The following is a 14,669-nucleotide window of genomic DNA, read 5'->3' on the forward strand; positions in this document are numbered from 1 at the left end:
CTCGGTCTCTTCCCATTCCATATAAATTTCGAAAGAGTTCTTTGCCAATCTTTAAACATTGAGGAGCCTCTAATCACAGGGATGTTTTGGAACAAAAATATCATTCTTGGGAGTATGTTCATTTTTATGGCCGCCATCCTTCCCATCCATGAAAGTTTTACTCTGTTCCACGTATCTAGATCTTTTTTGATCTCCTTCCATGTTGTGAGATAATTATGTTGAATTAGATTTATATTTTTTGTTGTTAGCCAAATTCCTAAATATTTTATTTTTTTAGCCACCTTAATTCCGTTCTGTGTCTCCAGTTTTTCTCTTTCGTCTTTTTCCAAATTTTTAGTCAACATTTTTGTCTTTAATTTATTTAACTTGAAACCGGACAGCTTGCCATATTCTTCTAATAACTCCAAGGCCTTACTAACACTCTTCTGTGGTTCTTCCAGAGATAGCACCATATCATCTGCATATGCTTTTAGTTTGTATTCTTTCATTCCTATTTTGATCCCTCTAATCTCTGATGTTGCTCTAATCTTATTCGTTATTACCTCCAATCCCATAATGAATAAAAGCGGGGATAGAGGGCATCCCTGTCTTGTTCCTTTTTCAATTTTAAATGAATTTGTTAAATTGTTATTTATAATCAGTTTGGCTGATTGGTTTGAATAAATCGATTTTATCCCTTCCATAAATTCGCCTTCTAGCCCTGCTTTCTCCATGCTTTTTAACAAGAACAACCATGAGACATTATCGAACGCCTTCTCTGCGTCTATGAAAATCAGCGCCGCAGGTACCTCATTCTTACACTCCAAATATTCTATAATGTTTATGATATGCCTCACATTATCTTTGAGAAACCTGTTTGGGAGGAATCCTGCTTGATCTTTATGTATTAGATTTACTAAGCACTTTTTCAGTCTATTTGCCATCACTTCTGCAAAAATTTTATAGTCATTATTTAATAATGATATAGGCCTATAATTTTTGATATTTAATTTGTCCGTGTCCGGTTTAGGGATCATCGTAATATGGGCCTCTTTCCACGTTTCTGGTATCTTACCTCCTCTTAGTATGCTATTCATAAGATCACATAACACTGGTGTTAGTTGGTTTTCTAATATTTTATAATATTTGGCTGGCAGTCCGTCTGGTCCTGGGGCTTTCCCTAATTTCATCTTCCTTATCGTATCCTGGATCTCTTCTGCATTTATAGGTTTATTTAGTTGAGATCTTTCTTCCTCTGTTATGGTCTTCCCACTGTAGTTTTCAAAATATTCTTCTATCCGGGTTGTCTCTTCGTCTTCCTTTTTGTACAAGTTCTCATAAAATTTAAGAAAATTTTCCTTTATTTCTTTTGGGTCTTCTATCAGTTGTTCCTCTATTCTTATCCTATTTATTACATTTTGTTTTTGCCTTTTTCGCAGTTGCCAAGCTAATAATTTACCCGTTTTATTAGCCGATTCAAAATATTTTTGTTTCATCAGCTTAATTTTCCATTCAATTTCTTGACTTGTTAAAATTGAATATTGTGTTTGTAACATTTTTATTGTTTGTATATTTAGTTCGTCTTTCGGGTTTGTTACTAATTTTTTCTCGCATTCTCTTAGCTGGCTAAGGACTTCCTCTTTCTTTTGTTCTCTTACTTTCTTCTTATAGCTGTTTTGCTGAATAAAAAAACCTCTTAGCACTGCCTTACTGGCGTCCCAGACTACATCTATACTTGATTCTTTATTGAGATTCAGACTAAAGTAGTCTTTTAGAGTGGCTTTGGTCTTTACAATAACGTCTTCACTCTCTAGTAAGTATTCATTCATTCTCCATCTAAACCCGTCTTGAGATACACCTTTTATTTCGAGGATGTCAGGGAACTGCCATCGGAGGAGGAGGAGCTGAGAAGGCTCCAGGATGATGGCAGAGAAGCCTCCAGCAGAAGGAGGGGTAGCCCGCAAGCTGGGGAAGGAAATCAGCGTAGCACCAGTGGAGAAGGGGAGGAGATAGAGGAAGCGGAGAGGTGGCTCCAAGACTCTGCGCCAGAGACAAGCGGAGAAGGAACCAGTACTCCCTTGCCAGCTCCCACATTGCGAAGGAAGCTGTCACGTAGGGAGAGAGGGAGGAGACTGGGAGTAAAGGAGTTCTTATGTTGGAGAAGGTTTAAGAAACGCCCACTGACGGATTCTGCCAGCGACTGAGGCAGCCACGGAGTAGAGGCTGCTCTGTCAGAAAGGGGTTCAGCCATGCCAGACCACCAGGAGTGAAGGCAAATTACGCACAAGCAATCCCCAGAACCATAACAGCAATCCGTCAGTCCCTTACGTTGCTTGTGCGCGGCGTGGAGGAGACATAGCATGAGCGTGACCAAGGGAGCCGGAGCCCCAGAGGGCGCAGCTGGAGGACAGAGTCTGCTAGAGAGAAACCGAGACTTGGAACAGCATATAGCTCTCCTAACGGCGAGGCTGGATGAGAGGCGCGCTCAGGATGCACAGGTCAGACCTACTCCCATCGCCAGGAAGGTACCTGGGTTGGTGCAGAAATTTGGGGGGGACCCCCAGGACTATAATGCGTTCAGAACAGAAATAGAATATGCCCTAGATCTGCAGCATGCTGATTTCGCAGACGACTCAGAGAGGGTCGCTTACGTGGTGGGGCACCTTCAGGGCGGGGCTAGAGACTGGATTAGGCCCCTTATGGCCACGCAGAATGCTGCCCTGAAGGATCTCGGGAAGTTCTTCCAAGCCATGGATGCTATGTATTCAAATGAAATAGCACAAAGCGTGACTAGGAGAGAGTTGATGAAATGCAAGCAGGGAAGCCAATCAGTCCGGGAATATTGGTCACGCTTTGCGATGTTAATTCACCGTCTTGGGTGGTCGCTAGAGGCGGAGCCGGTTCAAATGCTGTTTGAGGAGGGCCTTTCGAGCAGCGTCAAGGATGAACTGTCAAGGGCGCCCCGTCCCCAGAACATGGATCAACTAACTAAAGCTGTGCTTGCCATTGGAGTTCGTCAGGAAGCGCGCGCTCAGGAGAAGCGCGAGGGAAAGGGAGGGGAACGTTGCCTTGACTACCGCATTCCTGACATACCAGGAGAGTTTTCCCAGCCTGGGGAACCGATGGAAGTGGACGGGGGGAGGGCCAGCAGCATTTTGAAGCCCAGGGAAGGTCGGAAGAGAGATTGGAAGGCGGGGAAAAAATGCTTTCTTTGCCAGCAGCCAGGGCACTTTGCCCGAGTCTGTCCTCAGAGGAAACCATGGCCAGGAATGGCTGGAACTGCTGCCAGTGGGGAGGAACAGCCAGAGCCTGAGCAGACCCCGGGAAACGGGAGAGCCTGGCTGCCCAGCAAAAGAGAGAGCAGCCAGGCAAACGACCAATAAAAGTTCCCCAACCTGAGCCCCCCAGAGCAGCCATAGCCGTTGAAGTGGTACTAGAACTCCCAAACGGGTACCCAGTCAAGGTGGAAGGGTTGCTGGATTCAGGCAGCTCCTGCAACTTCTTCAGCAGGGATTTTGCCCTAGAGCACCAACTCCATTTATTACCTTTGGACTTTCCCTTGCAAGTAAGCACCATAGATGGGAGGGAGCTTCTGGGAGGTGAAGTGACACACCAGACCCCCCCGATGCGAATGAGGGTGTGCAAGCACACAGAAACCATTGCCTTCCATGTGGCCACGCTAGCGGGACCTCCAATCATACTGGGAATGAGCTGGCTAGCCCTGCATGACCCAGTAGTGTCTTGGCACCAGCAGTCAGTCACTTTTGGATCTACGTACTGCGTGGAGCACTGTTTGGGGGGAGAAAACCCCCGAATGACGGTGGCCAGGGTGGCTGGGCTGGCAGTGGGAACAAAAGGGGAGGTGCCAAGACAATATGCCGACCTAAGGGAGGTATTCAGCGAGAAAGAGGCGGACTACCCCCCCACCGGCCCTTTGACTGCCAAATTAACCTGGTGCCTGGGGCGCAATTACCAGCGGGAAAATTGTATGCCATGTCTGACAAGGAGATGGAGGAGTTGAGGCAGTTTATTGACAAGAATCTGAAGAGAGGGTTCATAAGAGAATCAAAGGCGGTAGGGGGCAGTCCAGTGTTCTTTGTGGACAAAAAGGGAACAAACCAGCCCAGATTAATTGTGGACTATAGGTCGTTGAACCTTGTGTCTGAACCAGTGACCTTCCCCATGCCCAGAATTGACGACATTTTAACGCAAGTGAGGCGGGGAAATTTTTTTACCAAACTGGATCTCCGGGGAGCATACAATCTGATTAGAATAAGGGAAGGGGACGAATGGAAAACCACAATGTTCACCCCCTTGGGGGCCTTTGAGTACTTAGTTATGCCTTTTGGATTACAATCAGGCTCCGCCTGCTTTCAAGCATTTATGCACCACGTGCTGGGTCCCCTGCTGTTCAAGAATTGTGTGGCTTTCCTGGATGACGTTTTAATCTATTCGGACAATGAGGAGCAACATGTCAGGGACGTCCGGGAAGTGCTAAAGAGACTGCATAAGCATCAGCTGTGGGTTAAGCTGGAAAAGTGCCAGTTCCATGCCAGAGAAGTCGAATTTCTGGGGTACCGGTTGTCGGACAAGGGGCTGGCCATGGACCCGAGCAAGGTGCAGGCGGTGCTGGAGTGGAAGGCACCCAAAACCCGGAAAGACGTGCAGAGGTTCCTGGGGTTCAGTAACTTCTACAGGAAGTTCATCAAGAACTTCGCCCACCTGACAGCGCCAATCACCGATTGCCTCAGCAGCAAGAAGAAATTCGTCTGGACAGAAAGCGCCCAGCGGTCCTTTGAAAGGCTGAAGGAGGCATTCGCCTCAGAGGAGCAGCTTCTGCATGTGGACCTGACAAAGCCCATGAGGTTGGAAACCGACGCGTCCGACCGAGCCATTGGAGCGGTCCTTCTCTTAAGGGGAGGGGCCGAAGAGGAGTGGAGACCGTGTGCATTTTTCTCAAGGAAGTTGAGCAAATCGGAGCAGAACTATACCGTATATGACCGAGAACTGCTTGCGATCTATGCGGCGTTCCGACGGTGGAGACATCTATTGATAGGGGCGCAACACAAGATTCAGGTCTGCACTGACCACAAGAACTTAGAATACTGGAGGACAACGCGAGTACTCAACCAGAGACAGATTCGATGGGCGCAGGAATTCTCCAAGTTTTCCTTTGAAATTCGGTATATACCGGGAAAGGAAAACATACGAGCAGATGCGCTCTCCCGTAAGCCGGAGTACATGGACACAGAGGGACCCCCTGAGACACGACATGTCATCCCCGAGGACCGGTGGGTGTGCGGGGGAGCGTTGGTGGGTAGAAGGGAGCTGGAGGAACTCACTCGAAATGACGAGTTCGCCCAAACAAAAATCGGAGAACTCCGAGAAGGAAGGGAGAACCCAGGGGGGTTTGAAGAAAAGGGAGGGTTGTTGTACTACAGGGGGGCAATGTATGTTCCAGGGGAAAACCTAAGGGGAAGGGTGCTCAAGCAACTCCATGACAACCCCACGGCGGGTCATTTTGGACAGCACAAGACCATGCTGCTGGTCACCCGGGACTTCTGGTGGCCAAGGGTAAGGGAAGACGTACGGGAATATGTGCGGGGGTGCGACTGCTGTCAAAGGGCCAAGGGAGAGAGGGCGGCTCCGGCGGGGTTACTGGAACCCTTGCCCACACCAGGAAAACCCTGGGAGGTGGTGTCCATTGATTTCATGACGGATTTGCCCAAGTCCAGGGGGAAAACAGCAGTCTTGGTGGTAGTCGATCTCCTGACCAAGATGTGCCATTTCATAGCCTGCTCCCACGCAGTAACAGCAGAGGAAACGGCCAAGTTGTTTGTGGAACATGTCTTCAGACTGCATGGCGCTCCCACGAGGGTCATCTCCGATCGCGGGAAACAATTTACTTCCCGGTTCTGGAGGAAGCTCATGAGCTTGTTGCAGGTCGAGGTGGGGTTCTCGACGGCACGACACCCAGAAACCAACGGGCAGGCAGAAAGAGCAAACGGGATCCTCCAACAATACCTGCGGTGCTACGTAGGGGAAAGGGAGAACGATTGGGTAGAGAAGTTGGCGCTGGCGGAGTTTGCATATAACAACGCCGAGCATGTATCCACGGGTATGAGCCCATTCATGGCCAACTATGGGTGCCACCCCAGGGCCTTCCCAGGGAGGGGGGAGGAAGGATGGAGTGTACCAGCGGCGGAACAGTTCGTAGAAGAAATGGAGGCCTTGCACCAACAACTCAGATGGAATTTGGAGCGGGCGAAGGAGGTGTACAAAAGGGAAGCCGATAAGCACCGCAGGGAAGGCGAAACCATACGGGTGGGAGACAGGGTGTGGTTGTCAACCAAAGGGTTACCCCTAAAGGGAGGATGCAAAAAATTGCAACCAAGGAGACTGGGGCCTTTCGAGGTAACACAGCAGGTGAACCCGGTAGCATTCAAACTCAAACTGCCCAACAGCATGAAAATACACCCTGTGTTCCATAGGTCTCTACTCTCGCTGTACAGGGAGGGGCGGGAGTTTCCAGGGCAGAGGGGAAGGAGCACCAACCACCCGCAGGTGGAGGAAAGGGAACACCAAATGCGAGCTATGGAAATACTCGATTCCAGGTGGCGAGGCCGCCAGGTGGAGTATTTGGTAGCCTGGGAAGGGGAACCCGAGTCAGAGAACACGTGGGTCCCGGCAGAGGCAGTCGAGGATGAGTACCTTGTGGAAGAGTTCCACCACCTGTTCCCGAGGAAACCCAAACCGCCAGTGAGGTTCTGGGAGGAGGAGTTTGGCACCACCGACGACGAGGAGGACTTCGTCGGCTTCCCGGCCTCCGGGGAGGAGGGAGGGGGGGTGTCCGGAGAAGAAGAAGCTAACTGGGGGGTTCCACCCACAGAGAGGTGCAGAGGTGGGTGGGAAGCAGGGTTTGAATCATCGGGGGATGACGACAGCTCCTTTTGGGGATTCCCCGCATCGTCGGCCGAGAATAGTGACGAGGGTAGGTCAAAAGGTCGGGACGGGGGTGGAGGGGGTCCTGGGGGGGAGGTGGATGTCAGGGAACTGCCATCGGAGGAGGAGGAGGAGCTGAGAAGGCTCCAGGATGATGGCAGAGAAGCCTCCAGCAGAAGGAGGGGTAGCCCGCAAGCTGGGGAAGGAAATCAGCGTAGCACCAGTGGAGAAGGGGAGGAGATAGAGGAAGCGGAGAGGTGGCTCCAAGACTCTGCGCCAGAGACAAGCGGAGAAGGAACCAGTACTCCCTTGCCAGCTCCCACATTGCGAAGGAAGCTGTCACGTAGGGAGAGAGGGAGGAGACTGGGAGTAAAGGAGTTCTTATGTTGGAGAAGGTTTAAGAAACGCCCACTGACGGATTCTGCCAGCGACTGAGGCAGCCACGGAGTAGAGGCTGCTCTGTCAGAAAGGGGTTCAGCCATGCCAGACCACCAGGAGTGAAGGCAAATTACGCACAAGCAATCCCCAGAACCATAACAGAAGACTATTGAGTTATGATCGGATAGAGTTCTAGGTTGGATTTCACACTTAAGATGTTCTTAATGTGAGTTCTCTTGAGATCCAGATTTGATCAATTCTGCCCCAGCTCTTATGTGGCTCTGAGAAGAAGGTGAATTGCTTCTCAATTGGGTGTTTATATCTCCAAATGTCTACTAAATCTAAATTTTCCTCTAAGTTGTTGAAGGATCTTGGCAGCTTCCCTTGATTACCTTTTTTCTTTTCTGATTGTCTATCTATTTCTGGTGCCGGTACTCCATTAAAATCACCCAGTAATATCGTCTTGTTACACTCTAACTCCAATAGTATTTCTTCCAGTTTCTTAAAGAACTCCAATTTATTCAGGTTCGGGGCATATATGTTTATCACGTTGAGTTTTTCACCCTGAAAGTTAATTTGAACCCCCAAAATCCTTCCTTCATCATCTTTGCAAATTAACTTGGGTTCCCATTTTTCTTTGACATATGTCACTACCCCTCTTTTTTTTCCGGCAATGGAGTTTACAAACTCAACGCCTAATTTTTTATTTATGAGGATATGTTTATGCTTTTTAGTCATGTGTGTCTCCTGTATACATATCAGATCAAGGTTCTTTCTTTTCAAAACATTCACGATTTTATTCCTTTTGGTTTTTTCATTCAGTCCATTCACATTCCAAGACAAAATTTTCAGATTCATTATTGTATTTACTTTTCAAACTATAAATAACCAATAATTTAAATTCGAGTGGCTTTGTTTTCTGGTTCCTCTTCCTCTTCTTCTTCTTCTTCTTCCGCTACTCCCTCTTCTTCCGCCTCTTCCTCTTCTTCTTCCTCCCTTCTTTTGTCTTCCTGTTCTTTTCCTTTCTCCTTTTTCCTTCTTCTCTCCTCTGGGTCTTCGTTTCTTCCTCCATATCTCACCTCCGCTTTCCCAAGCTCTTTCTCGTATCTACGCAGAAACTTCCTTACTTCTTGGGTCTCAGTAATTCTAAATCTTTTTTCTTTATAGAAAAAGGAGATCCCCTCAGGGAACTCCCATCTGTGTTGTATACCATTGTTTTTTAACACACTTACTAGCTGTTTATATCCTTCTCTTTTGCGAAGGAGTCTAATTGGTACTTCTTTAAAGATGATAATTGGCCTGCCTTCAATAATTAATTTCTTTTGATAACTTGTTCTTAATATCATGTTTTTGAATTCCATTGAATTAAATATAACTAAGCAGTCTCCTGGGACTTTCCTCAATTTTACTCGTGTAGACCTTATTTTAATCCTGAAGGCATTTACAATTTGATAGGCAACCTCCTCCTCTTTCAATTCTAACCATTTCGCTAGCTCTTTTATCATTTTTTCTTTTATATTCTCATTTGTCTCTTCTCCTACTCCTCTAAATTTTAAATTTAGTTGTTTCTGTTTTATTTCAATCATTGCTAAATTATCCAGGATTTGGTCTTTATTTCTATTCAGTTCTCCTATTTCATCTTTTATCCTCTCTGTCTCCTTCTTTTGTTCTTTCATATTTTTTTGTATTTTTTTGCTTGTTTCTTCCATAGTCTTTGATCGAACGGTCAGGTCTTTAATTTTATTTGACAATTCTCCTACTGCTCCCTCTATTTTCTTATCTATCAACTCATGCATCTCTCCTAGTTTTTCCTCCATGTGTATTTCGCTCTGTTTGAATTCTTCCTTTATTTTTTGCCATAAGATATCTAAATCCTTTATTTCTTCTTGTCGGGATGCTCTCCTGTCAGATGGTGTTCCTCCTATCTTTTTCCCATTCTTCCCAGCCATCTCTTCCCTCACACCTTTTAATATTAAATTTCTTGTAATATTTATTCTCTCCCCTAGAGGGCGCACAATCTTTACCAATTTTAATTAATTATCCGGCAATATGTTCAACAGCCTTTTCATGAATTAAAAAAAAAGGGAACATATAATATAGTTCTGAAACAGTATTAACTTATAAGGTTTCCAACTCCAAATAAAGTCCCAAATACCAGTTGGCTTCCCAGAAATTGCCAATTATTTTCCCCAGACTCAAATCTCCATCTCTAAATTTACAATCTGTGAACTCTAAATGTAGGTAAGGTCCGCAGTAAAATCCAGTTAGTACAAGTTATTTCAAATTAATTCAGTAATACACTCATCAGAGAATTATTATTTATGCACTGAAAAAGGACCTTATGTAAAGACCATTAATAGGGTATTAATCTTATAAAAAAAAGTTTGTATAAAATGGCCACTAAGAAACTAAAGATTTAGCACATATCTTGAAGTATATATTCTTATTTTAAATGATGGCTTCTTATTCTTTCTTTTGCTTGATCTTCAGCCACTTGATTAGCTTAATCCAATTCAAATGTTTTATCAGGAGAGGGAATCAATATTTAGAGATTGGTCTGAGAAGAAACGATTCCTTCTGTGTCCAAAAAGGGGCAAATCGCACCAACACAGTCCGTGGAGAAGGAAGCAATGGGTGGGCAAAAAAGAAAACAGAAATTTAAGCGTAGTCCTTAATGTGCGTACTAGTAGTTTCCAGACAGTTAAGCCTCCAAACGAAAGAAAGAGGAGGTAAGAAGAAGAATGCAGTTTATTTTAAGTTCTACGTTCTATGCTCTTCAGCCACTTGCTGGCTCAATCCAATATGAATTGTATTAAAGAGAGACCCAGGAGTCCGAAATCAATCTGATTGCTGGGGAGGGGTATATACCCCCATGGTCTAAGTGTGCCTCTTCTTAAATGATTTCAAAAAAGCTCCAATCTTGAAAGTCCAGGGTGTTCTTAATTTAATCCCAACATTAAAACAGAAGAGAATAAATATCCAAGTAAGGATATGTGTATAGTCCTATAAATTCAGTTCATGGGGTTCCTAGTAGCTCAGAGAAAGAAAGTAAAAATCCAATAAAAAAAAACAAAACATCACAGTTCTTTAATAGCGGGGGGGGGGGGGTTATAGTCCAATAATTAAGGTTTGCAAAGAGAAGAAAAAGGAGTGGCAGGAACTAATAAACACTCCTGTTTTTCAATTTCCAGACTGTAACATAGAGGGTTCAGGATTTAGAGCATAGAGAAACAGGCAAATAGGAATTATTATTTAATATCTAATCTAAAGCCTTTATATTTTATTTTATTTTATTTTATCTTCTTTCCTCTCTCTTCCTACCCTCTGTATCTCAGTCTTAAGAATTAAGGCTCTGAAATGTTTCAGTCTTTGTAGCCACTCTGTTCAGTTCTTTCTCTTATCTCTTAAGGGTTTCCCCAGAAAGAATACAAAGTTTCTAAAGGTCTTCTTTGTTATGTTTATGTTGTTTAGTGCCCTTTGCCTCACTGCAAATTGCAAATTGCTGAGGGCTTTCACTCTGTTGTTTCCACAGCAGGAGACTAATCACTTCCTTTCTTCACTCCTACGGCTCTGTTTGCTGCGCCATATTCACGCCGAAAAGTAGTGCAGGTTCCTTATTTAAATCCTTTTATATTCAGAGTTCACTTAGTGTATAGCCCAAATTTTTAGCCACAAATTACTCCAAAAACACTAAGGGTTCTGTTCTTAAAGTTACGGAGGTTTGTCGCTTTTCCAGTGGGAGCTAGAGGCATCGCCACACGGGGTCCGCAGAGCTTACCATTTGCGTTTCTCAGTCCCGTCGTTCTCGAGTCCTCTTTTTAAAAAAAAAAACCCGAAAAAACGTCGGGGCTACTCCAACGCCGCTGGTCAGCTTATCCCTCAAGGGGGCCCCCCTTGAGATTTTGGAGGTCGCAGTGCCCTTGCGTTGCCCCCAAGCCCCCGTGTAGCTCGGAGAAGCCCTTCAGCTGCTTCTCTGCGCTCCCTGCTGCTTGCGATCCAAACCAGGAAGTCAAAGAAATGAAGCTTTATGCGATTAGGAATATGGACCTGAATTTCAAACTTGCATGATTTTTAACTTAGAAAAAGCATGCACACACAGTATTCAGTGCCTTGGTAAGAATAGAACAGGATAGCTATTTTTTTTTTGCTACCCTGAGGAGCAGACAGACTTTGCAAAACAGAAATACCATTATTTGAAGCACACCAAGGAACTCTGGGTCCACCTCCATTATTCCATCTGGCAGTTTCCCCCACCTCACTTTCCAGCTTTTACTCTGAAGGTGCTCTACCAGATTTCCAAGCTAGTCAGTAATGATAAATGAAAGAGGGAATTGTATACCCCCTGTATGCAGGCATACACACAGCATATAGACATGAATGAGAATTTGAGCCATATAATACATGTGAATGCACCAACACCATTATTTCAAAGTAGATGGATTTAGATTTGCAAACCAAGAATAGGGAGAAAAAAGCAGCAGCTACCTCCTGTGACTTCACACATCTGTGTAATAGCAGACTCATATGTAGGGACACTTCCTAGCTGTTCCTGTTCCACTGAAGACGCTCCAGGCAAGCGCAGCACAAGGGCAAACAGCCTCTGATCCCAGCGAAATGGTTCTTTGGTTAACTCACTTCCAGGCAGGGGAGAAGTCAAAGGAAGATGAAGCTAAAAAGACAGACATTCATCTAAGGGCTTTGCTAGAAGAAGAAGCCCATTTGATTCTAATTGAAAAGGAACATGTAGCTAGTTCCATTTTCTGCTAAAATCTCAAGGAAGATCAATGACATCCAGCCCTCTGTGTGTTTTTAAACAGTGAAAAATTAGAAAACAGCCCAGATGGAGATTTATTTTCTTCATCTAATTTTGTCTATATTCCAGCTGTTCATAGGAATGATTTCTAGTCAGCTATGAAGTTCACAGTTATCTCTGGGCTGTGATTAAGCATGGTAGAGCACTTCCTTAGCATGAATAAGGTCCCAAGTTCAGTCCCCAGCATTTCCAGGTAAGGCTGGTAAAGGCCCTGTTTGAAACCCTGAAGAGCTGCAGCTAGCCATGGCAGAGAATCCTGAACTAGATGGACCAACAAATTTGAATCTGTATGTAAGACAGGTTTCCTTCCTTCTCTCAGTCTAATCTGTCTCTTAGCAACACAGCAAGAGCAGGATAGAAATATAACCAATAATTCTGCACAAAATTGTTATGAAACACCTTTAACACCAAAGGAATATCAGGACAGGAGTACTTTTTTAAACTCCCAAGAGGAGAACACATTCCATGCAGCCATATTACAGTTTAAAGCTTAGGAGCTTCTCTTACCTCCTCCTGCACACCTGTAGTATTTGTCAATTTGCTTCCATCTGTGATTGTAATTAAAACTGATGGTTCTAAATAGAAAGGGTTCCTTCCCTACAAAGGAGGAAATGTTAACATTTTAAACACTGAATTATTAGAGTGTCACAACACTCACCATGTAAACACATTATTTTTTTAAAAGCCGCAAGGTCTGCTCTAACACTTGGTAGAAAATATAACACTTCACCATGTAAGGAACTAAAAATGCATTTTTTTCAGGCTCTGGTAGCTGCAGAAGCAGGTAGCAATGAGTTACTCAAAACGGTGAGAATTAAATATAAATTATTAATAGATAGTAAAAATAGAGGCGGATTGTCGTTACCCGATTTAAATTTATATTATGATGCAGCTTGCTTCATGTGGTTGAGAGAATGGCTAACACTAAACAATGGAGATTTATTGGACCTGGAGGGGTTCGATAATCGTTTCGGCTGGCACGCCTACCTAGGGTACGAAAAAGTGAAGGTGCATAAGGGCTTTCTTAACCATATTATAAGAAAATCATTGTATAAAGTATGGGGGTAATATAAAGAACTTTTAGGACCTAAAGTACCCTGGTGGCTGTCTCCCATTGAAGTGATAATGATTAAAAAGAAAAATATGGAAACAACCTGGGCTACATATAGGGATTTGCTAGAGGAAAGGGATAATAAATTAAAATTAAAGGATTATGAAGAAATAAAGCACTCCCTGACAGAGTGGATTCAATATCACCAGTTATTTGGGAAATTCAACGAAGACAAAAACAAAAGATTTATGACAGAAGTCTCACTATTAGATAAAAACATATTACAAAGTAAAGTAAAGGTAATTTCTAAAATGTATGGATTATAATTAGAATGGGAAGTTAAGGACGAACAAATCAAGGAAGTAATGATTAAATGAGCTATGCATCTGGGTAAAAACATTCAAATAACACAGTGGGGAAAACTATGGAGGGAAAATTGGAAATTCACAGCATGCGAAGCAATAAAAGAAAATATGATTAAGATGCTCTTTAGGTGGTACTTAACACCTACCAAAATTCATAAAATGTATGAAACTAAATTAACTTTATGTTGGAGGTGTTGGGATTTTGAATACGTGCAGCTTCACACACAGTCAATTAGGAGTTGGCCGACAGCCAAGGCAATGTGAAGGAGTAAAATCTGCCTGGTGATACAAGGCCTGGAGACAGCTCCATCATTGGCCAAGTTCTCATGGGAATAATGATTTATGGCCTGCTGACTGGAATGTGCTAGTCAGAGAGTAGGAGTTGGAGGTTTGAGAGTTGTGAGCCACAAGAGAGAGCAAGTTAAAGATCCGTGTTCTGTTCTGTTCCTGTATATAATAAACACCAATAAGTACAAGTTACTGGTTCCTGCTTCGTCCACCCTGCCTGCAGCCGATTGCTTTCGTGAACTCTGCGTATACTCTGCCAAGGTCTGGTTAAGGTCCTGCAACAAGTCAGAAAGTTGTGAAAAACACAATAGGAGGTGCAATCGAGTGGTGGCAATGTGAAAAAATTAAGGGCTTCTGGGATTTGGTTTTTGAAGAGCTGGGGGGGGGGATTATTTTATTTTGGGGGGGGGCTTTTTGTTGGGAATAATTGATATGGATATAGTGAGAGAGGATAAGAATTTATTCTTGTATGCGGTGGCGGTGGCTAGAACCCTGATTGCGAAAAACTGGAAAAAAGAAATAATTCCGACAAAACAAGAATGGAAAATAAATTACAGTGGTGCCTCGGGTTACGTATGCTTCAGGTTACAGACTCCGCTAACCCAGAAATAGTACTTCAGGTTAAGAAATTTGCTTCAGGATGAGAACAGAAATCGTGCCACGGCAAAGCGGCGGCCACAGGAGGCCCCATTAGCTAAAGTGGTCTTCAGGCTTGTAATTTGAAGAAATAAATCTATCGGACAGAAGTGGCTCGGTGCCTGGAATGTTATCTCCAAACTAGCTTGGCAGCAAACACATCCCTCACAGCTTGACGCTTCTCAAAACACTGCTGCTGGAAGCTAGTGACAGAAAG

At 44.2% G+C, this 14,669-nt stretch overlaps 1 protein-coding gene across 5 annotated transcripts in view; it reads right to left on the reverse strand.

Moving 5' to 3' along the window:
• Nucleotides 1-14,669, reverse strand: part of LOC310668826 (integrator complex subunit 6-like) — a 165,921-nt gene that overhangs the window by 103,269 nt on the left and 47,983 nt on the right. For 4 of the 5 annotated variants that reach the window (XM_083422145.1, XM_083422146.1, XM_083422144.1 and 1 more), the window contains 2 exons: nucleotides 12,620-12,709; nucleotides 11,785-11,968 (listed from right to left, as the gene is read on the reverse strand). In XM_083422145.1, coding sequence (XP_083278271.1) covers nucleotides 11,785-11,968; nucleotides 12,620-12,709 — 274 coding nt within the window. The remainder of the gene's footprint in view (nucleotides 1-11,784; nucleotides 11,969-12,619; nucleotides 12,710-14,669) is intronic. The other variant, XM_083422149.1, reaches the window with a different exon arrangement.

This window comes from Podarcis tiliguerta, assembly GCF_965153285.1.
Source record: "Podarcis tiliguerta genome assembly, chromosome: W".
NCBI lineage: Eukaryota > Metazoa > Chordata > Lepidosauria > Squamata > Lacertidae > Podarcis > Podarcis tiliguerta.